At 43.7% G+C, this 24599-nt stretch overlaps 1 protein-coding gene and 1 long non-coding RNA gene across 13 annotated transcripts in view; one reads left to right on the top strand and one right to left on the bottom strand.

The window, feature by feature from the left end:
* Window positions 1–24599, bottom strand: part of LOC309352041 — an 802957-nt gene that overhangs the window by 697582 nt on the left and 80776 nt on the right. The window lies entirely within an intron of this gene.
* The window catches only part of SOX5 (SRY-box transcription factor 5), a 767649-nt gene that overhangs the window by 671665 nt on the left and 71385 nt on the right, over window positions 1–24599 (top strand). For all 12 annotated transcript variants that reach the window (XM_081879778.1, XM_081879776.1, XM_081879777.1 and 9 more), the window contains one exon: window positions 14810–14956. In XM_081879778.1, coding sequence (XP_081735904.1) covers window positions 14810–14956 — 147 coding nt within the window. The remainder of the gene's footprint in view (window positions 1–14809; window positions 14957–24599) is intronic.

Here is a 24599-nt window from a genome sequence, read left to right as displayed (position 1 = left end):
TCTTCTGTTTCCCCTCAGTGAAGTCATTTATTGACCCAGAACCTGAAAAGCAATGAGAAATGTATATCTGTTGAGGCTGTCTGGAGCAGCACGTATAGAATAGACCGCATGTCAAATGGAGAGTCAGCTGTTTGAACATATTGCATTGGGATGTTGTGTGGCAATTGAATATGGCTCACGGCGAACAAGGAAAGCAGTGGCATCTTCCTCTCCCTCCCCCATCCCCGTTATCAGCCTCAGCTTTGTCTTCTGCAAGGAATTGGAGACAGATGAGACTTTCAATTCACCCCCATAAGATGTTGAGCTATGATCTGCTGCATTGTGCATGGTAGTTGCCAAAGAAAGTGGTTCCTTGGATAGCGGCAGTTTCATCTCTCTCTAAGAAGTGAGGCACACAGCAAAATGTGGCCCTGTGTCCACCCACCTATTAGGAATGCTCCTGTTCAGAGTTTAACCATTCCCTATAAGCAGGACATTCAATGCAAATGCCATTTCCCAATTTTTCTTTTCCGTTTTTAAAAATGACATCCAGCATTTCCTAACTCAGTTCCAGTTAAAGTTTGTTTATTATTATTTTTGCCCCCATAGATTTTTTTAAGAGTTTTTTTTAATCATCTGCAGATTGCAGGGTTTATCTGTTTTGATATTATGGCTGTGGTGATTATGATGATGAATAATAATTTAATTAATCAAGGCGATATACAAACATCATAAAAACAGCCAAAATAATGTTTAAAACCATACAAAAAATAAATGAAGATAGGTTTGAAAACAATGCACGGTGGACAGAGACCTTAGTTCATCTAGCTGGAAAAAGCCTGTTTGAGAAGCGCCTCAATTTGTCTTGAATTCTGTTGGCGCTCCACCATCTGAGGGAGGAATAGTTACATATGCACACGCACACATGCATAACAAGGTCTAGCCAGCCCCCAATTTCTCCTCATAATAATCCGTTGAAGTAGGTTAGGCTGCAATAAGGTTAGTGGCCCAAGGTCACCCAGTGAACATCATAGCTGAGTGCGGATTTGTTCCTATATCTCCCTGGATTTGATCAAACAACTCTCTAAACAGTGTGTCCCATTATAAAAAGGCAGCTCTATTATAGATATGCAGCTTGCTCAAGATACCGATTTATGCCTATGCAACCCATTATTTAATTGATTCAAAGGCTGGTGGTCAACCAGCAAAAAATATTTGCATCTTAAATTATATTTGGTTACTTTGGATTCAACTTTAGTCAGTTGCACCAACTACCCTTTCCTTGACGGTCTGCATTGACATCGTCTTTAACACGTCCCTTCCTCGTTAACCCTCTTATCAGACTTAAGAAGCTGATGGGGAAAATACGAGTAGCTCGTGGTGATGTAACTGTAAATGAGTTTTCAAAATGTTATCTCCCAGGAAAAAAACTGTCTTTCCTTTTTAGTCACGTACTCAACCAGAAGCTTAGATTTGTGTTGGGTGTGTAGTGTGTGTGTGTGTGTGTGTGAGAGAGAGAGAGAGAGTAAGTATATGTGTAAGAGAATGTGTATCTGTGTGTTTTTGCTGAATGTGTGTTTTAGAGCTGCTTTCCGAGCAGGAAAGATATGAAAATGAGGGTGGGGGGAAACAGACCAAAAATTGTACTTCCTCCCCTCCTGTTAAATGCAGATTTGCAGGTGATTAATTTCTTAACATGTGGATTAGGGCCTCTCTTAATTAATCTCATTGTTGGCAATTGAAAACTCTCATATATATGGACAGTAATTTCAGTTTATGATGATTTGGGATGGATTTGTAATAACTAAGGAAATACAAAACATTTTTCCTTCCTTTTTTTTAAAAAAAAAATGCTCTGGTTGGCTTAATTAGATATTGAGTAGCTGAGTCTTTTTGACTGACAAACTTGAATGCAGCACAGGCCGTCTTGGGGAAGGGAATCTCTGGGCTAATTTGGGTGGCACTTTTACATAAATTCAAATATGTATGGAGTCATTTAACATATTATTATTATTATTATTATTATTATTTTACTTTGTCGTCTGATGCTTACTGGTATCAGTGTGGATATTGTGGGAACTGCATCTGGGAAGTTGTGCGAGAGCTGAGCCTAAGGACAGACACCCAACGTTATCAGAGTTGTCCAATTGCTCCAGAGTAGGGATGAAGGAGAAATTGAATTCAATGGGCATTTAAAGGCAAGCTTTCTTAATTCACATTTTCTGCAACAAAATGCAAACTGAAATACAGACTTCCTTTGAAATTCAGGTGCCTCAGTGAAGGATGGATCCCATCTTCATCGAATGTGAAAATACTTATTCACGCGGTGCATAGTTAAACTGTGGAACTCCCTCCCACTGCAGGCATCAATGGCCACCAACTTAGATGGCTTTAAAAGAGGATTAGACAGATTCATGGAGGAGATTGCCATCAGTGGTTACTAGGCACAATGGCTGTGCACTTCCTCCACAGATGGCAGCAGCAGTGTTTCTGAATACTAGTTTCTGGAAACCACAGGGTGAGAGAGGGCTCTTGCGCTTGAATCCTGCTTGCGAGTTTCCCACGGGTATCTTGTTGGTTGCTGTGAGAACAAGAGGCATGGGCACATTGTGCATCACAATCTCTTATATGCTTGTACAGTGGTACCTCTGGTTACAGATGCTTCAGGTTACAGACGCTTCAGGTTACAAAATCTGCTAACCCAGAAATAGTACCTCGGGTTAAGAACTTTACCTCAGGATGAGAACAGAAATCGTGCAGCGGCAGCAGCGGGAGGCCCCATTAGCTAAAGTGGTGCTTCAGGTTAAGAACAGTTTCAGGTTAAGAACGGACCTCCGGAACGAATTAAGTTCTTAACCTGAGGTACCACTGTAGTTCCTGCTGTTCCTGTGTCACAAGCGTTTTGCAAAACATTCATAACTAGGCAGAGAACTGGCTGCTGTATAGGGTAAACTGCCATGCTTCACAAGTTGTTGCATCACATTTGGGTGACGTGCTTTGACCGGGAAAACATTCATGTGGCCGTTCTCACTGTGTGCGTTTCTGTGATGCTGCTCAGGGTGAGAGCAGGTAGAGAAGAGTTTGCGCCCCCTGGGTCATGAAAACGGGGCATCGCTTAACATTGTTGTGTCCAATCTCCTATCCTCCCAAATGTCATTTAATCCGATACTGGAGGCAAGAGATGGGTGCCCTCTGCAACGTATTTCTCTTCATAAGACCATAGTGCACGCAGATATATCACAGGCAAGGAGAGGAGAGGGTGTGGAGTGAGAAAAATCAAATGCAAATTTCCTCTGTAGTAACCAACCCAGCTTTCTCATTTGTGGGAATTAAGCATGCAGTTTGTAGCCGCAAATTGGTATTCCAGTGCTAATTGTAAATGACATATAGGAAGCTGGGTCTCGTCTTCATTTTAAAGGGCGTGTGTGCGGTATTTCTTTTCTTATGAAAATTAAGACCGCCCCTAAAGAAAAGCTGATCACCCCTCAGAGATGTAAATTAACCCACTCCGTGGTCAGCCGAGAACTTGTTGGCATCAGCCGGGCTGGTCCAGGGAAAAAAAAAAAAAAAAAGCTTAATATGCTCTGCGAAACTACTCTGCTCCATTATCGGTTCTCCATTACTGTCAGTCAACCAACCCAGATAAAGGCACGAGCGACAGTGACGGTGACAATGACAGACAGTCACTCCTCGGTGCGTGGCGTTGGAGCGCGGCCTGGAAAAGCAGTTACCCCTCTTCCGATTGAGGCGAAGATGAAAGAATTTGACAAGCGTGGCTCGTGGGTTAGCTGGGAGTCAGCTCTCGCAGCCACACACGAGGCCCGGGGTGGGGAGTACGGGAAAAGGCTCCGTAGGAGGGAGTGAAGTTAGTGTGGTGGGGAGCGAGCGGAGGACATTCACATTATGGCAGGAAAATATGTACATCGTCCCTCAAAGTTAGACTGTAGGCTGCCCTGATTCCCAGGGATGGTTTTGTTGTGCTCCGTTTTGCAGGCTTAATGGAACACGACAGCTAGGATATCACAGCTTCTTTCTGGTGAACAAGAAGTTTATTTTAGTTAATCGGGGAGGGGGGTGGTTGGGGAAGTGGCAAGTGTGTCATTTCAAAGGATGGCAGAAATCCCAGGCTGACTGGAGTCTTGTCTTCGTTTCTGCTTCATTTCCACTTTTTTGTAACTTGGGATTAGCAAGAAACCTCCGATTCTGTAAGCACTACCTGGGAGTGAAAACCCACTGTTCTGGTGGGGGTGCTTTTTCCTCAATGACTCTCACAGCCAATATAGCATGTTTTCAGAACCTTGGAATGGGAATGTGTGTTTAGGGGAAGAGGGAGGAAATGCAGGTCAGCCAAACTTTTGCCTCCTTTTATGCTACTGTGATCTGGCACTGCCCCCTGCTATAGAGCAGGCTAGATGTGATGTTTCTTACACAATTTACTTTGTGGTTCATCTCCCCCCCACACACACACACTTTAATGAAATAGTGGCAAAGGAGGAAGTGGAAACTGGAACAGGGATTTGGTGTGGGAGTAGCAATGTGCAAACCTTGTCAAATTCAAGTTCTTTCAGTCTCTCATTTTCCCAATATTTTGTTCTCAACATTTTTCACATCAGTTGGCGACTTTTTAAAGAAAGAAGTACCCATGAAAATTTATCAGCATTTTAGTGCAAATTTCTCATAATATAACACTTGTGTGCAATTTTACTTAATATACACCATTTAATGTACGCACAGTTTCCTGAGAAAGGGGAAGGGTTGCTAAGCCACTCTAGGAATTGCAGCTCTGTGCCTCTCTATGGCTCTCAGTACCCTTAACAAATTACAGTTCCCAGGATTGTTAAGGTGGTTTGATTGTAAGCTTCAGATGGGGCCCGCCTTTCAATACTAGCAATTTTTGGGATGCCTTGTGCTTCTGTCATCTTAGCTGGGACCTTTTAATACCTCGATAGAAAAGGATTTCCCTTTTATGTTTTCCAAAAGCCGGTGTACATTCATTTCATTGGGCCTTCCTGTAACTTTTTGTTGTGCGGAACAGCTGCTTCCCATTCAGGTTTTCTTTTTTTAAAAAAGAAATAAATCGGAACAATTCATGTTTATGTGTGCCTTCCCCCTTTTTAGCTGTTCCCCCTAAGAAATGCGGCAGGGCTCGGCTGCACTGCGGCTCCAAGTCACCAGATAAGGTTTATGGATAAGTTGATGGTAGATCCCTTTGTTCGTCTTGAGCACTTACATTGCTCACATTGGACAACAGATTCATATGGAATGTATCAGCCAAGAGTGTTTACCCGGATGACCCTATCACATTTCCTTTCTGGCCAGCGTTCAAGTCTTTTCACTCCATTTCAGTTGCTGTCACATGCCGTGAACATTGTTATGTACAAATATGTGACTTAGTTGGGCAGCCTTCCAGTTCAGCTATTCTTAATTTGCGAAGAGAGAAGCAATCTGGTACGCGAACTTCACAGCAATTGCATTATTATCGCAGAAGCTGAGTAACAATTTTTTATAAGCTGGTGATAGGAAGTGCCTCGTGATAAGTTCCTGCATGTGAACAACATCGAAGGAGATCTTGCAATCAGAAGAAGAAAGAGAGAGAGATGGAGCCTTGTGGTCTGCACTTTAGATTCAGTTTCCAAGTTGGTTCTTGATACAACCAATCACCACAAAGGCCCCTTTCATACATTTTCTTTTCTTCACGTGTGGCAATCAGTGCATGAGCAAGGAGCATAGGCCTCCATGTCATCTGGAACCCTTCATGATTGGGGTTCTAAATCTCATGGAAGTCTTAGAGATCTACAATATATAGGCTTCCCTTCTTCAAATTCCTGTGCTCATTGCATGGACATCAACAGCAGAGGGTGGTCTTCAATTAAAGGTAGCCGTGTTGGTCTGTCATGGTCAAAACAAAATAAAAAAATTCCTTCCAGTAGCACCTTAAAGACCAACTGAGTTAGTTCTAGGTATGAGCTTTCGTGTGCATGCACACTTCTTCAGATACACAGTGTGTATCTGAAGAAGTGTGCATGCACACGAAAGCTCATACCTAGAACTAACTCAGTTGGTCTTTAAGGTGCTACTGGAAGGAATTTTTTTATTTTGTTTCAATTAAAGGCTCATTCATACTTCCTTTGTGTTGCATTTCTAGACACAGGCCTGCTGTTTAAAGTTCTGTGTCCAAGGGTTTTGTTTTCTTTTCTTTGTCCAGGCAGTTTCCCCACAAATACCTGCTCTGTACCGCTGAATGGAAGCAAAAGGCAACCCACAGAAAACCCAAATTGTCATTTGTCCCAATTCAGTGTTAAATGGGGAGTTTTCCTGGGGAAAGAGGAAGGACAAAAAAAAGTGCTTCGACATGCAGCTTTAAAGAGTGGACATGTGCCTACATAGGTAAAGGTAAAGGGACCGCTGACCATTAGGTCCAGTCGTGGCCGACTCTGGGGTTGCAGCGCTCATCTCGCTTTATTGGCTGAGGGAGACGGTGCACAGCTTCTGGGTCATGTGGCCAGCATGACTAAGCCACTTCTGGGTAACCAGAGCAGTGCACGGAAACACCATTTACCTTCCCGCTGGAGTGGTACCTATTTATCTACTTGCACTTTGATGTTCTTTTGAACTGCTAGGTTGGCAGGAGCAGGGACCGAGCAATGAGAGCTCACCCATCGCAGGGATTCAAACCGCCGATCTTCTGATTGCGAAGTCCTAGGGCAAAACACAGTGCTATTTTTTACAGAAAAGGAAGTAGCAGAACTCACCATGAACGCCTCCCTTGTTCTCTTATTATGGCAATGGCGCATACCTGAGAGGTGCCGGAACTGGAAAAAAAGCCCTGGCAAAACATAAGTGTGGATGAGTCCTAAGTCTTACTCAAGGTAGACCCATTAACTTGCCCATGTTCATTAATTTCAGTGGGTCTACTTTGAGTAAAACTATTGCCCATGGCCAGCAGGACAACATCACCAAAGATGAGGATGACTGGCACGACCAAACTCTCTGCACAGACATTGATTACAATGCATGAGCAAAATGTCTGAAAGGGAAGGAAGGAGGAGGGATATGTTCATGGAGAGATATTCACATTTTTGTAACTCAATGTTTTTCCAAGCTTATTGTTCTCCGTGTGGAAGAATATGTAGCTGGAACCAGCTGTTGGAGCACAACAAAACTTTTTAAGAGACATGTATGTGGCTGATGAAAACAGCAGCTGTTCTTGCTTTCTTCTCTGTAAAACAGGCTTCCGCAAGCTCAGCCCTCCAGATGTTTTTGGCCTACAACTCCCATGACCCCTAGCTAGCAGGACTAGTGATCAGGGATGATGAGAATTGTAGTCTCAAAAAATCTGGAGGGCCGAGGTTGAGGAAGCCTGCTGCGAATTCAGATTATTTAAATGCACTGAGTTTAGTTCATGCCTGGTTCTATATGGAACATCCTTTGGGAGTAGATGCTTTTACATTCAGGGTGAAGTTGAACCCATCAGATAATCCTGTTTCCATGGATGGTTTTTTGTTGTTGTTGTTTAAAATTTATTTTATTTTACTCTTTGACCCCAACTGCAAATGCAAAGCCCCCCCCCACCTCTTCAAGTGATTTTAATAATATGGCTGTGATCCGAAGCACATGCATCTACTTAATGGTAAAACAGCTAATATTGGTTTCCCCAAAATAATTTAAAAAATACCCATTATGCCACATTCTCGTTTTCTTTATTCATAGAACAAGAATTCATTTTTAGTGTGGCCTCGAAGCTGTAATGAACATTGTTAACATATAATAACAATGCCCCAGGGGAAAGATTTCAAAGGCAGTCTAACCTCATGGCTGAACTTCTGATGTACCACAGAGCCATCGAGCCAAGAGATGTTTCGCAATCTTTCAGAGAGCGTAGCAGAATATTACTGTTTAATATGCAGGTGAGGATTATAGAGGGTTTAAGGTGTTGGCTCAGGACTGACAACATTTCCTTAAAAACCTCAGAACCCAAGGTCAACATGCTAATGAGAATTCTAAAATTGTAACACGAGAAAGGAAGTACAGTGGTGCCTCGCAAGACGAAATTAATTCGTTCCGCGAGTCGCTTCGTCTTGCGGAGCGCGGATTGCCAGGGTATTAACGGTTTTACAAAAAAGAAAGCAAATCCGCAAGACGTTTTCGTCTTGCGAAGCAAGCCCATAGGGAAATTCATCTTGCGAAGCACCTCGAAAAACGGAAAACCCTTTCGTCTTGCGAGTTTTTCGTCTTGCGAGGCATTCGTCTTGTGGGGCACCACTGTAGTGCTTCAGACAGAGCATAGTTAGACTTTATTATTCACTCCAACAGGAGGTAGTGATGGCCACCAACTTGGATGGCTTAATTATTATTATTTTTTGACAGATTAATTAAAGATGAGGATACCAGTGGCTACTAGCCTTGATGGTTTTGTTCTTCCTCCACCATCAGAAGCTGTGTGTTTTTGAAGGCCAACTTTTGGGAATCATAAGTGAATAGAGTATTGTTGCACTCAAGTTTTGCTTATGGGCTTCCCAAAGCCATCTGGTTGGCCGCTATGAGAACAGGATCCTGGAAATGATGGGTCATTGGCTCTTCTTATGAGTGCACATGGAAGACACTTGGTTCAACTCCAGGAAGGAAGGAAGGAAGGAAGGAAGGAAGGAAGGGAGGGAGGGAGGGAGGGAGGGAGGGAGGATCTTTGAATCCCAGTACCTAGCCCATATCATTCAAGTTGTCAAGAGTCCAGGAGTGAACAAAGTGGACCATACCAGAGCTGCCTCTGGGAAAATCTTGTACCCTACTAAAACAAGTCAAAATCCCCCATTAAACCATTCCCAAACCCTCAGTTCTTTCCCCCAGACCTTTTGCAGCTTATGAGGATGTAAGTAAGTGTGTTGGCATTGCACTGGGCAGAACTGTTCAGCCTTACTGCACTAGAAATTCCGTAATCCCCTGGTGTGCATTAAATTTGTAAGACAAAGCATATGCTGAGGATCTCTTAAGAGTTAAACTAAAACTAATCTATGCAAAGTGATCCTGTGCCTGAACTCTAAAAGTATAAAAAGTGCTTTTCTGGGTCAGACCCAGGTGGATATTCTCCAGTAATGTTGGACAAATAATCCCGGAGACTAGCAAGCGCTAGATTAAGGACTTCCACAGCCTCCAGATGTTGGACTGCAGCTTCTATCATTCCTGACCATGCTGGTTGAGGCTAATGGGAGTTGGAGCCCAATAGCATATGGAGGCAGCACATTAGTTATTCTTGCACTAGATGCTCCAACATCAATTGGGCAATGGACCACCAGTCTACTGCATATTTGCCTTGCCCCAAAGGCACCAACAGCCTACAGCAACATATTGGGCATGAGTTATAGTTTAGATGCAGTTCCACAGCTGTGATGAGTGCTGACATCATGCATCTGTGGACACATAACAGGGCAGGCATCATCAAGGTCAGATGTCACAGCACAATCCACACTTACTGTATTTACAGGAGCTATGCATCTCATCCAGAATGGGAGCAGCCACAGAGAAGAAGACAATCACACCTCTTCAATTAATGTGTAAACCAAATCGCAATCTATTTTAGCAGAACATCCCTCAATGTTATGAAATAGTCGTGCTCTTTCTTTCTAATTTCCCCTCCCAGCAGTCATGTGAAACAAAACACACAAATTAAATTGGCTCCAGCTCCACTTATTTAGCTCCTCCACGTTCTGCCTTCGCCATTAGGAGAGACACACAAGACATGGGGAATGTACACTTATGGGAAGATGGCAAAATACAGATTGTGTTTCACTGCACTGCTCTGCCACAGAGACTGTTGGCAGCATCCCTAGAGCATAAAATAAATCCAAATTTTGGAGCTCTCAGTTATAGACCTTTGAGTAGACACGGTCCTTTGTTTGATTGCTTGAGGGTGCCATAACTTCTCATTCTCTAAAATGTTGTCAGTTAACCATCTTGATGCACAGCATGCGGTCATTCCAGTGTCCTTTTCCCTGGTCTTGAGCCAGACGTTGTCCTGCCCTGGAATGATTAAATCTGAACAGACAGATTCAATAATGTCAAAGTTCAATCTTGTCTAAAAATATTAGCATGCTGCGCCCCATCCTGCATATTGTACATTTCATTCTCTGTTACAAGGCATGGCAGGTCTGAAAGAAGAATCTCATTGACAAAGCAAGGAGGGAACAAACCCAGGCAATTCTCTCTCTGTAGTGTCACACCATGGGGCCATTGTAACCAAGGGTAGCCACAGGCCATGGAGATTGGATGGCCAACCAGCCACAAATGACAACAACAACCAATTTTTGTGAGCTCTGGGCCAGTTGCCAGATTTGTGCATGTGTGCGTGTAAAAGCCAGACATTGGCTTGGTTGCCAAAGTATTTGAATTAAAAGTCAGGAGAACCATCTTCATCTAATGTGCATGCTTGAGCTATGTAGGCAATGCTTGTGCACTTGGGCAGCATGTTGTTGAGCTCAGCCTCGGCTCACCACAGTACATGCTGCTGCAGGTGAGATTGCAGGTTCTGTATGTGCAGTTCTTCTGTAAGACATACCCTATAGGCTGTGTGGATTAGAGGGAGGCAGAGTTGGTGGTATAAGAGACTTCAGCCAAGGACAGTCAGGTACCCTGGGGGGGAAGAGTGGAAGGCAGGCTGGAGACCGATGGTCAGGAAGTGGGTTGTAGGAGGTAGGTAGCCATGAAGCCAGAAACCTGGGGTGGTATTCAACTAAGATTTACCCAGAGCAAGTCTACTGCAATTATCAGACCTAACTTAATCATAACAGTGACAGGTAACACTGTGTGGAAATAACAGGTATTCAAGGGGCACCCAATTTCTTGGGCATCCAGTAGGAAGACTTCTTCATGGGCATGTCCTAAAGTTTATTTTAAAGAGGATGGCTGGAATTTCAGTGGCTTTCATTCAGCACAAACCTTATTAATGTGGCTTCTTTCTCTCCTCTTTTGACTTCTTGAAGTCATAATAAGGGTTTAAGGCAGTGGTTCTCAGGCTTTTTTTCTCTGGACCGTGCTTTCAGAATAAAAAATTCCTCACACCATAACAGTTTTTTAATTGATGAGAAATACATTGGAAAACAAAAAGAAACAGCTTCCATATTAAACTATTGTTTAATATGATCACAGGACATCATAAGAACATGAATAATTCCTAAAATATAAATGAGCCTCTTACACATGTAAAGTATGTATACAAACTCAATGAGAGGTGTGCTCTTGCTTTTGCTGGGTAATCTCATTTATGTTAGGTCTAATTTGAGGCAAACAAACTCTCATATCCTCATCAACACAAAGAAGCCTTTATCTTTTCTGATCTTTCATATTTGCCAGCGTTGAAAATCCATGTTCACAACATGTCATGGGGAACTGTAAAAGAATAGCCACTGTTGTTGAAGAGAGCCATGGATATTGTTTCTGGTTGTATGTCCACACTGCACTGAAATGTTTCAATGTTTCTTTGATTGTCCTTGAATCTTCCTGCCACACTTGCCATTCTTTCCTGCCACAACTAGTGTGGCATCCCTCGAGAACCACTGGTTTAAGGAATAGGTTGCTGAGAGAGAGTTGCATTATTGCATCCTTATAGATGTTCTAATGACTGGTTTGGTATTCTTTACTCTTTGACACCAGAGACGTGTGTTTTCAGGACCCACCCTATTCTTGTGGCTGCAATTTGTTTTAACTGTTCTTAATACATAATTTTAAATTGTTGTAACCGCCCTGGGATCTGTTGTTGAAGTGGTGGTGGCAGTTATTGGTAATGATAGGGGACAAATTTGTCCAGTTCACATTTCAGTTTGCATCTACCTGATTCATACTTCTTGAACCAATATGCAAGGAGCTCTCTTTTGAAATTCACACGTCCCTGAATTTTGTGATGCAGTTCCCTAGCCAAACAATACAAGGGGGCAGGGAGGCATAAGTTAGGGGAAAGGGCACTCATTAATGTTCATATTAGTAAAATATTCATTTAATTTTATTTTTTAAATACTTTTTATTAAGTTTTACATTTTTATCGTAATAACATCATATCAAATCACAAAAGAAAAAACGATCCCCAAATTTCTCCCTCCCCCCTGCAACTTCCCTCAACTTCCTCTTCTGGTTTTTCAATATTAACTTCTCCTGCTTGCTTTATTATATCTTAATATAAAATTCTTTAAATTCTGTATTGTTGTGTTCTTATTTTAACATCATCTTTGTAAATTCTGCATTCGTGTTGTTAATTGTAAGTGTTTACTCAAATCCTGCTAGTGAGTCCATTTCTTTACATTGTTTCTGTAGATACAACATAAAGGGCTCCTGAAATATTCATTTTAAAATGCATTATTTTAGGGAAACTTCCTTCCTAAAATATATAAAGCACAATTGCATTCGAAAACACATATATTCAGGAGAAATTGCAATAAATTAAAAACAAATTTCATGCATTTTTTTTAAGGCAGGCTGATGGGGAATTGGGATAAATGGGAAAAGTGAGAAATCGAGAGAAACTGACATTGATAGTGTTGTCTACCCCTAACTTATAGTCCAAGTTACTTCTATCTGGGGTAATGATTGAGGCATGATACACCTTAAGGCTTAACATTTTTGAACCCAAAATGTTGAGGCATACTGCTGGGGTCTTAAGGCTGAGTCCCAGGACCAGTGATACGGTTCTAATTTTTAAGCTGCACAAATCTGGCCCATCCAGGTCACAGGGAGGCCATCTTGGCATATATGTAAGTTCTTACAAGCTCTTGAAAGGTATAACAAGGTTTGTGTAGTAAGCAAATAGAATGGAATGAGTGAAATACTTGCTATGTGGATACTATCAAAATTGTCTACCTGTGGTGACTTATTCCCCTGCCCCATTTTTATAGTTGGATGTTCTAGCTATGCGGATTGTGCCCATTGCAGTGTTAGCCTTCATATCATGTGGAATTTAGCTTGCGCTGTCAAGTGAGCCTAGTGTCTCCGGAGACAAAGACACGGCTGTGTTTTGCCACTCTCAAACTCCTTGAATTAGTCAGAGGGTGAGAAGCAGATGAACGAAGTCGTGCCGTATTTTCTCACATCTTTGAAAGCTGCTGTGGAATCTGCAACCCTGCCTGATCACCTTGAAGCGCTACTCCAAACTCGTCTTCAAAGCTCACTTGCTTTGTTTAGCATTCTGCAGCCTGGTGACCTCCAACCTTCATGGCTCCGCTAATGTAAACAGTCAATGATAAAAGAAGAACACCCAATAACAACAATGGCTGATCATAGCACTGGTCACGGTGTTGTCTCATGTTTGTCCTTGCTCTGTTTGTGATCATATCCGACTTGGTTACACTTTGCATTAACAATAGAAAGCGTCTTCAGAAGAGGTGCATAATTTGTTCCCCTCCTTGTCCTTGGAATGATGAACCAACGAATATTGCTGAAACATACCCCATTTCTCTACTTTCTTTGCTAGCTTTTGTACTCCCCCTAACCCCTTATCGTTTTGACCTATTTGTACTACAGGCGGCAGTGGCTTAGCATGTGCATTCTCTACTGTGGTTGCATCCATACATTTAAAACACATTTTTAAAGCACATGCCTCCACCCCCAAGAATCCCGGGAACTGTAGTTTGTTAAGAGTTGAGGCTTTGTGAGGCATAAACAATGGTTCCTTAAGTAGGGCTGGGCGATAAATCGTCCAAAACCAGTTTGAAATCCATATTGTGATATTGGTTTCATAGTTCTTGACCTGGCAATATATCGTGAACCATGACGTGTGTTAGGGCTGTGCAAGATACCGTCCAAAACCAACCGGTTTCAAGTCCATATCATGATACTGGTTTCATAATTTTTGACCTGGCAATATACTTTGAATCATGGTGTGTGTGTGCTAGTTTTGCAAAAATCAGAATGTGGGGAAAACTGTGAAGCCAGCCAATGACTCAGTATATCACGATGCTAAGCTAACCAGATATCACAAGCCCTATTCCTAAGGTTCTTGGAGGGAAGCCATGTGATGGATAGGTAGATGATGGATAGATATAGATATAGATGATATAGATATAGATATAGATATAGATATAGATATAGATATAGATAATCACTGATTTATTCTTCACCTACTAAGCCCCTGTCTTGGGGCGATTTACACAAGAGATAATTTTAAGTGGTTTGCAACGTAGGTTGAATAAATAACATTAAAAAAGCCTAGGAATTTTCTACATTCTATAAATTACAACAACAGAAAGAGTGTCCTCTTTGGCATCAATATAAGCATTATACACACAGAAATCAGCCATGAAAAACAAGGAAAATTCCACATTGCAAAACATGGTAAACAACTAAACAAGATATCCTCTAAGCATCAGGAAATAAAATACAGTGACATATTGGGTTCAATGGCAGGTGGAATTGCCAAAGTCGTTTTTCTCAGAGCTCCACCTCCTTATTAAATAATAATAATATCAATGCCATTCATGTAAGCTGAATGTGCACATGTTAAATGTGCATAAGTTGTGGGCTTACTGTGTTGTAAACAAAAACCAACTCGTGAATTAACTGTGAGATCATGCCCTTATTTGCTTTTGAATGGTGCACACCTCCCTACAACTCATTGCCCTCCACATGTTTCAGCCCACAACTCCCATCAACTACAGCAGCACAGCTACTCGAAACACTTGTAAGTCCCCAAACATTGGGGATGTTTGGAAGGATGCATTTGTTTTCTTTGACACGGGTCTCTCTGAAAATACATCTTTTGAGTGGTTATTGTCAGTCCAGGGGGGCTTCACTTGGAGAAATGTGTTCTTCTTTGCCCCCACTTTCTGACTCCCTGCTTTTCCTCTTTCCGTAGCAGTTGTATGCTGCCCAGCTTGCGGCGATGCAAGTATCCCCAGGTGGGAAAATACCCGGCATGCCCCAAAGCAACATTGGTGCGGCAGTATCGCCTACCAGCATCCATACCGACAAGAGCACAACCAGCCCTCCACCCAAAAGCAAGGTACTATTGCGCAGATTTCTCTGCCTGGCTTTTCTTGCATACTTTGTGTCTCTTTCTGTGACTCTCTTTCAGCATGTTGTATATGCAATTGTGGCTTAGACCTTTCTGAAATTTATAACGGGTTATTGTAAGCAGTCTGACCATGGGATGGGACATTTCTGTGGTGCTTATTGGTATAACAGCAACTATTATGTGTATTAAAAAGGTAAAGGACTCCTGGACGGTTAAGTCCAGTCAAAGGCAACTATGGGGTGTGGCGCTCATCTTGCTTTCAGGCCAAAGGAGCCGGTGTTTGTCCACAGACAGCTTTCCGGGTCATGTGGCCAGCATGACTAAACCGCTTCTGGCACAACGGAACACCGTGACACAAACCAGAATGCACGGAAACACCGTTTACCTTCCTGCCACAGCAGTACCTATTTATCTACTTGCACTGACATGCTTTTGAACTGCTAGGTTGGCAGGAGCTGGGACACAGCAACAGAAGCTCACTCCATTGCAGGGATTTGAATCGCCAACCTTTCGATTGGCAAGCCCAAGAGGCTCAGTGGTTTAGACCACAGCACCACCCGCACACCTAATCCTATTTTTTTTTTGGGGGGGGGGGGGAAATTACTGACTGCATGGAGATTGCATGGAAATAGTGCTGTAAGTGTTTGAAGACCTCCAACAATGGAGGAGCTCGTCTGAGTAATAGATTTCATTGTCAAACTGTTCTTACTAACAAGAACCTGGGCTGCATACATTTAAAGCCCAGAATCCAACAAAGAATTCAGTTCCCTGTTTAACCTCCCCCAACCCCCCAACCCCCCAGAACTACAGTTCCCAGGATTCTTTGGTAGGCAGGGGTGGGGATGCGTGTTTAAAATGTGGTGTGTATCCAGCCCTAATATTACCACCAAGAAGCTTCTCCTAACATCCCAATAAAATCTGTCCTCCTGTAACTTCAGCTGATTCAATTAGTCCTGCCTTCTGGAGTTGCAGAGAAGAGGTCTTCATTGTCTTTTTTGTGACAGCCATTGAGATATTTGAAGAGCGCTATCATTGTCTCTTCTCCAGCTAAACATAGCGAGTCCCTTCCACCTATCCACGAGCTGTTTGAAAACATCTGGGGCCTGCAGGGACGCGGACTTATAAAAAATATTGGGGGGGCCCGGGAAAGCTCATGAATAATAAATAAGCTCATGAATATGCAAATAAAGTGGCGCCGCCTCCTCGTGAGCGAATAGGGGAGAGCGTGCTGCGCCTATTAATCAGCTCCAAAGGAAATTGGGTGGAGCTTTTGCTCGGGAGGGAGGGCAGGAGGCATGCAGCCCGCCCCTCCCTGTGCATTTTGGGCTGGGGGAGGGGCGGCGATGGCGCTCTGCTGGAGGGGCGCCGGAGATTATTGGGGGGGCGGAGCCCCCCCAAATGAATTTTTGAGGGGGCTCGGGCCCCCTCAAGCCCCATGGAGTCGGCGCCTATGGGGGCCTGTAACTGAAGCATGCAATTGATAATATCAAAATTATGGTGCATCTAACAGATTCAGCCGCAGTTCAGAAGGGTAGCGGGTTTTCTTTCAGCAGTGCATTGCTTAAGGATGGGGAAACGATTTCATGGGCATTGTACACCTTATCAAATGCCACCTGTTAGAATTTCAGATTGGGGAGTGGGCGAGCATGCTTTCTTACGCACGTCTCTGCAGCTTTCAGAAATTGTCAGAGATGCAACTGTGTCTTTGGGCGCTTCCAGACTGTTGCTGTTTTGGGGTGGGATTTGGTCACAGACCAGCAAATTTGGTTTGAGCAATCACCACAGTTGATTGGGAGATCTTGCACAACTAGACCACTGTCTCCAAATGCTGGAATTTTTGTGATGAGGAAAATGATGGGAAATGCACTGGAAAATGTGGAATAACACTTACTTTGATGCAATGTCATCTATCTGCCCTACAAACAAATCAGAATGAATGTCAGCGCCAGTCCAAGCCTCAGCCCCTCTCATTTTAGGAAGGAACCATTGCCTTCTTGCCTTTTGCTGTACCTGTGCTCAAGAGTACACTCCATTCAAAGTACTGAGACTGGCTTTCAAGCCAAATGTGCTTAGGGGTGAAGCATGAAACACTCTTGGTTCGGTCATGAGAAAATGTTTGATGAAAGATATGATCTTCCCTTTGCTCACTGTCCTCCAGTCTGCTGACCACATTTCTTTAATCACGTCACAGTGGATTCCTTGAACTGACAGTAGTGTCTCAGTGCCTTTAACCGAGCAGTAAAAAGGCCCAGATTAAAGATAGCCAGGGAAATAAATACTACCATTGAATTTACTTATTTATATATAAAATAGTTCTATACTCAAAGTGTTGGTGCTGACCTTTAAAGCCCTAAATGGCCTCGGTCCTGTATACCTGTAGCAACGTCTCCACCCCCATCGTTCAGCCTGGACACTGAGATCCAGCGCTGAGGGCCTTCTGGCAGTTCCCTCATTACAAGAAGTGAGATTACAGGGAACCAGACAGAGGGTCTTCTCGGTAGTGGCGCCCACCCTGTGGAACACCCTCCCATCAGATGTGAAGGAAATAAGCAGCTATCCTATCTTCAAAAGACATCTGAAGGCAGCCCTGTTCAGGGAAGTTTTTAATATTTAATGCTGTACTGTTTTTAACATTTGATTGGGAGCCACCCAGAGTGGCTGGGGAAACTCAGCCCGATGGGCAGGGTATAAATAAATTATTATTATTATTATTATTATTATTATTATTATTATTATTATTATACCACTCTATCGGAAGAAGAAACATATCAGAGCAGTTTGCAGCAACAATACATAAAACACCCAATAAAAACCATATATAAAAAGTTAAAAGCAACCATCAATTAACCATTGTGGGAAGATGTGTTAGCAATTGCCTACGTAGCCCTGGTGGAATAGAAAAGTTTTGAGCAGGAATTTAAAAGTTGTCACAGAAGGTGCCTGCTGAATCTCTGTTGGCAGAGTATTTCACAAGATTGGGCCAATGGCACTAAATGATCAGTTCCCCAATGCTGTCCAACGAGCCTTGCCAACCCAGGGAATGACCAGCGATGTTCCTGCAGATGATCTCAATGGTCAAGCTGGAATATAAGGGTTCAAATGACCCCTGAGGTACACTGGGCCTAAGTTGTTCAAATACAAATTAATACAATAACTTTGAACCTGACTTAGTAGTAGATGGGCAGCCGAAACAGCTGTTCTAACAATGGTGTCAGCTGTTCTCGACTAGGTGCCCCCACCAGCAGCCATAGAGCGCATTACAGCAATCCAGCCTTGAGGTTACCAACGTGTAGTGTGCAGTGGTCAGGCTATCCCTGTGCAAGAACGACCGTAGCTAGCAAACCAGGTGAAGCTGCTAAAAGGCACTCCTATCCACAGAGGACATTTGGGCCTCTAGTAACATAGATGTATGTAGGAGTACCTCCAAACTACGCACTTGCTGCTTCAGAGGGAGTGCAACTCCATCCTAAACAGGTAACTTGCCAGTTTCCCAAACACGGGAACCACCCGTTCAGAGAGGTTCTTTCTACCCAGGATTTATTCGCCTCCATCCCGTCCACCATTGCATTCAGACACAGATCCAGAGCTTTCACAGCTTCTCCTGATTCAGATGTCATGACAAAGTCGAGCTGTGTATCATCAGCTATCCTGATTTGGGCTGATGGAAGTTGTACTCCAAATCTGTCAGATGCTGGTGTGGTTAAAGGTAAAGGTAAAGGGACCCCTGACCATTAGGTCCAGTCATGGCCGACTCTGGGGTTGCGGCGCTCATCTCGCTTTATTGGCCGAGGGAGCCGGCGTACAGCTTCCAGGTCATGTGGCCAGCATGACTAAGCCGCTTCTGGGTAACCAGAGCAGCGCACGGAAACGCTGTTTACCTTCCCGCCGGAGTGGTACCTATTTATCTACTTGCACTTTGATGTGCTTTTGAACTGCTAGGTTGGCAGGAGCAGGGACTGAGCAACGGGAGCTCACCCCATCGCGGGGATTCGAACTGCCAACCTTCTGATCAGCAAGCCCTAGGCTCAGTGGTTTAACCCACAGTGCCACCCGCGTACCTTTGCTGGTGCCGTTGCTCGAGAGTAAACAGGCAAGACTCCGACCTGTCTTTTCCAGGCTTTATTCTTGGTGCAAACTATTTACAGCGAAGAGCGTCGTAAGTTCATGTCTGGCTCAATCGCTAGCAGAATCTGGGAGTGGTCGGTTTTTGAACCTCCCCCAGCATAAAAGTCGCATCACCCCCAGCCTTTTCCTTCCCTCCCTGCACCGAAGCCTACTGCGCAGCACGGGCGCTGGCAGGGGCATACTTCCCGCCTCTCCGGTTTGCTCAGGCTCGGTGTTGAGGCTCTCCCTAGCATCCCCTGGTCCCTGCACCTCTTCTTCATTGGAGGTGGGGCTTTCCTCCTCGCCGGAAGAGGAACTGCTTTGCGAGATTTTTGGAGGCTCCCTATAACACAACTGCCTTTCCATCTCTCGCCTCTGAGCCGATGGCAATTCCCTGACAAAAACCTTGAAAGGGCACAGAGTTGCCGAAGGATGTGTTAGGTTGCAGGGCATCTGCCCTCAGTGGAGGTGGGTCTCTTGGGGTTTATTAGGGAGCATGGGGCTGTGCCCTGCCAACCTCAGCCATAGCCCGCCCTCCCCTTCTTACTCACAACCAGCACCGAGTACCATCTCCTTCTGCTGCCTCAGTGTTGCCCTTGTACAACTCTGCAGGGTGGAGGACAGGGGGCAAAACCAGAATAAGTTGACTCTTTCTGTACTTGGCTCTGGCTTCACCTGCTGTTGTCCTCTCTGCCTTTGTCGTCCCGTCCCCCCTGTCTCAAATGGCATCAGCCACCACTGCAGTGACTCAAAAGGATACCTGTTAAAAAGAAAAGAAAATCTAGTGGCAGCTACCAGAATTCTGTTATGCTATTCTTTCCTTCCCAATTTTCTTTTTTTTAAAAAAAAAATAAAAATACTTTTTCTAGGTGTTTCTGTGCCTTTGGCTTGCAGTTCTTTCAAAGGACACAAACAGAATTTATCCACAAATTGAAAGGGGGTGGGGGACTGGTCCCCAGAGGAATATATATATATATATATATATATATATATGAGAGAGAAGGGGCCCTCCAAAAGGCTGTAAAATTGTGCAGCATGATCCCTCTGAAGCCTGCTGTTTTCAATCTGCTGTGTGCCAGTTGGAGGCTCAGAGAGAGAGAGGAGGGGGGGTGAAAGGAAAGGATAATGCTGAGACATGATAGAGTGGCTGTGACCTCCAAGCTCAAGCTGGAAATCCAAGACATTGATTTCACTTAGCATTCCTGCTGAGAAATCCGGCAGAGTTCAGTTGTAATAAAAGAACAAGATTCTGTTCTAATGGTAATGGCATATGACAGACATATCACTTTGTCTGTCCTCCACAACACAGAGAGATGGAAAGGGGGAGGGAGAGAGAGGGGGGGGAGAGAAAGAGAGAGAGAGAGTTGAATTGGAGAAGGGTCACCTGATCTGCCTGTGGAGTTTGGGTGAGTGCAGTTCTGAGCTCAGAACTGAAACATGGCAGCACAATTATTTATAATACAAAGTGATCTGAAAGGAGTGTTTTCTAGGGTCTCTGGTGGCAGTTGTCAGACGCCCAGAAGAAAGAGGTGATGGGAGCAGGGGAGAGGGGGCAGGGGCAGAAGAAGCTCCCTTCTACCAATCCAGGCCTTTGGGGGTCCATTTAGCTCAGTAGTGTGTACACTGACCAGCAGCAGCAGTAGTTCTCCAGGGGTCTCAGGCAGGGGTCTCTCACATTCCTACCTGGAGATGCCAGAGAGAGATTGAACATGGGACATTTTTGCATGCAACCGTTCTTCCTGCCTGCAGATGGAAGGCCAGTCAAATCAATTCACTGGAATGGTTGTCAGTATGTGTATATGAAGTTGTGTGGGTAAATAACGTGAAGGAGGGAGTTATCCTTACCAGGAAAATATTACCCTTGTACCTACTGGACTGCCTCTCCTGGTATGTCCCTTGGAGGACCTTACGGTCTTCAAATAAAAACATCTTGGAGATCCTGGGCCACAGGGAGGTTAGGCTGGCCTCAACCAGAGCCAGGGCTTTTTCGGCCGTGGCCCCGATCTGGTGGAATGCTCTGTCACAAGAGACGAGGGCCCTCTGGGACTTGACATCTTTCCGCAGGGCCTGCAAGACAGAGCTGTTCCACCAGGCCTTTGGCCAAGGCACAGTCTGACCCCCTCCTCTGGTAATCCTCATAATCCTCATAGAACTCTAGCCCAATGGTTGCCATTAATTTGATTCAGAATTGATTTTAGAACAAACTGTGTTTAGAATTTCAATTAATGGATTGCGATTTTATGTAAACTGTGTTACTTTTACTGTTGTTAGCCGCTCTGAGCCCGGCTTCGGCTGGGGAGGTCGGGATATAAATAAAATATTATTATTATTATTATTATTATTATTATTATTATTATTATTATTACCAGCCACTCAGCTCTAGTTCCCGCCAAGGTGGGAAGTCTGCGTTTTGGCTCTACCCCCTCAGACTGTGGGTGGGGGGGGGGGTCGTGTGGTTGACTCCTCTTCCATACGGAAGAATTTCCTGCAGATAGAAAACTAATGCGTCAGTGACCTCAGGACTATCAGGTGGAAGAGCTAGATTTGGGCATAGCCACTTACGCCTTTACAGTGATGAGGCCAGAATTATAGAATTGTGGAGTTGGAAGGGCCCCGAGGGTCATCTAATCCACTGCAACGCAGGAATCTCAGCTGAAGCATCCATGACAGGTGACCATCCAGCTTCTGCTTAAAAACCTCTGAGGAAGGAGAGTAAGATGGACCCTGCTGGATTGGACCAAAGGTCCATCACTATTCCAGCATCCCATCCCTGCAGTGACCAACCAGATGTCTATGGGAAGTCCACCAATAGGACACATGTTGAATTCCATGCTTCTGCTCGTGTTGTTCAGCAACTGGTGTTCAGAGTCATAGTGCCACTGAAACTGGAAGTAAAATAGGCATGGTGAGGTCCTCACCTTCCATGAATTTGTCTAATCCCCTTTTAAAGTCATCCAAGTTGATGGCCGTTACCATGTTCCATAGTAGCAAATTGCACAGTTTAACTACATGCAGTGTCAAGAAGTGCTTCCTGAATCTCCCAACGTTCAGCATCATTGGATAACCCCTGAAAGTGGGAGAAAAGGTACTCCCTATAAACCTTCTCTATATCGTGCATAATCCTATATACCTCTATCATGTCCCTCCAATTGATTTAACCTTTCCTAGTATATAAGTTTCTCCAACTCTTTGGTCATTTTGGTTACCCTTAATGGGGTCCTAGAGGAGACATGGGGATTTTGATACAATAAACATAGCTGTCAACATTTCCCCTTTTTTTTAAGGAAAATTCCCTTATTCCGAATAGGAATCCTCGCAAGAAAAGTTGACAGCTATGACAATAAATTGTGTTGCCCGATAGTATGAAAAATGCAATACAATAAAAACAAATTAAAATGGATCTTACCATTTTAACATAAGAAATCTCTCTCTCTCTCTCTCTCTCTCACACACACACACACACACACACACTTTGAATGTAGATGTGCAAAGGGATTCCCTTCTCTGCAAACCCAGGGAAGATAATAACGTGTGTGAAATGTAATGTGATTGATATAGGATTTTACAGAATTACAGTACACTTCAGGTCACTGATCTGTTTCAGCTGTTCTCCTGCAAAGACCAATCTGGAATTTTAAAGTTCTTTCTTCGCCCTGTCGTAAATTTGTTGGAGAATCTTTGTGTTCCTTTGTGACGGAGGAAATTTCATTAAAATCGCAGTAAGCCAATTTTTTCCACCCAGGAACTGTTCAAGGTTCCTTCCCATCCCCTCCCCCTTCAAATGACCTTCAAGAAGCTGTTGTTTTGCTGAAAACCCATCTGCAGGCCCTTATTTGTGCTGGCACAATGTGTGTGGGGAGAGGCAGGAATTGTTCAAGTTTTCTTGGAGAGGGTAGTAGCTTCACCTGAAGCTACGACAAGGGTTGGGTTCTTGGAGGAGAGAGAGAGAGGTGTTTTTATTCCGTAGAGGATAACTTCAAGAGTTATCGCTCCACTGCTTTTTGGCAAGGATTGTTCAAAGTCAGCCTCAGCAGCAGATGGAGCAACTGTTGGCCCTAAAAGTGCTGAGAATGATTGGTGGGAAGCTGCCAAGGATCATCCTTTAAATCTACGTAAGACTTGAGCACATCACTGGAACCTCTTAAGACCTTGGCAGCCACCATCTTGGCAAACTGTTTATCAGTGGTCCTCACCAGTTGTTTGATGTTGGACTGAGCAGAATTGCTTGGCACCTTCTGTGCTTCCACTACTTATTTCCCTGCAGATATGAACCTCAGCATTCAACTCCACTTGCCCTCATTTTTATTTTATTTAAGAAATCTCTAGCTTGCTCTTCATTAATCGCACCGTGGGGTGCAATTAGGGACGGGTTAGACCAGACAAGTCTGGTTCTTCTTAGTTTCTCACCTTTTTTCAATCTTAAGTACAGATGCCACATTTCCACATCTCTTTGGAATTCTTTTTATAAAAGTCCTCGTGAAAATTAGCCAGTGTCTTAGTGCGAATTTCTCCTGATGCACACATTTTTGTATGTATCTGTGCCTTTTTTCTTTTTCTTTTTTGCAAAACAAATTTCCCACACTATAATGCATTTCCATTTGATATTTTTCATTAGTATATGCTTTTTCGCCCAATATATGCAAATTTGTTCATATTATGTGGCTGGGGAACCACGTTGCAAAATTCAGGGAAATGCAAATTTCAAAAGACAAGTGTGTTTCAGTTCACTTATTGTTTCAGAAAGAGCAAATTATGTAGGCTCACCCATGCAGGGGCCCATGCCCATCTCCACCAAAAACCAGTTTAACCAGAAGGGACTTTTTTATTGTAAAACCCATCAGGATCAGGGTCAGTTGAACCAGACAGAGGACAGCATTCCATAATCTGGGTAGCAGTATCAAGAAGGCCCTTTCATGTATTATTGCATAGCAGATAGTCTTCTTGAATCACAGTATACCAGAGTGAATGTGGATGTCTAGACCTTCAAGGCCTATGGACTCACAGCATTGGTGGTGGGCATGCACAAACTTTTCTGGGGACAGGGTTCCATCAACAGCTTGCTCACCCCAATCCTAAACAACATTGTGAATTGTGCCTGAAAAACCACACACACTGATAACAAGGCAGAAAATGCAGGCCTTGTGTTCACAGCCTAGATTGTTTACTTTGAAGCAGTGATAGATGTATCCGTAGGATGGGGGAGTGGTGGTTGGGGTTTTTTTTAATAGCTGCGTGCACTACCTCCCATTGACATCAATAAACTTGGGGCCATGTTTAGTTGCACAGAGTACAGGAACAAGGTGGCTTTCTTGTTTCCCTATATTGTGTGAAATTATCCTTCTGTATATTTTAACCTTACATAAATGCAGGTGGCATTTATCTACCTGTTGTACATCAAAATCAAGCCTTTTATGGCTACTTCTCTCAATATAGCTCTGGTCTCCTGTGAGTTTCCACAGCTCCTTAGGATGTTCACTAAACATCTCTTGCTGCTCAACAAGGCACTGTGCATTGTCTGAAGCCATTG

Source organism: Podarcis erhardii, assembly GCF_964252035.2.
Source record: "Podarcis erhardii genome assembly, chromosome: 10".
In the NCBI taxonomy this organism is placed as follows: domain Eukaryota; kingdom Metazoa; phylum Chordata; class Lepidosauria; order Squamata; family Lacertidae; genus Podarcis; species Podarcis erhardii.
Note: the sequence above shows the minus strand (reverse complement) of the source record. Positions and strands in the feature narration are given on the sequence as shown.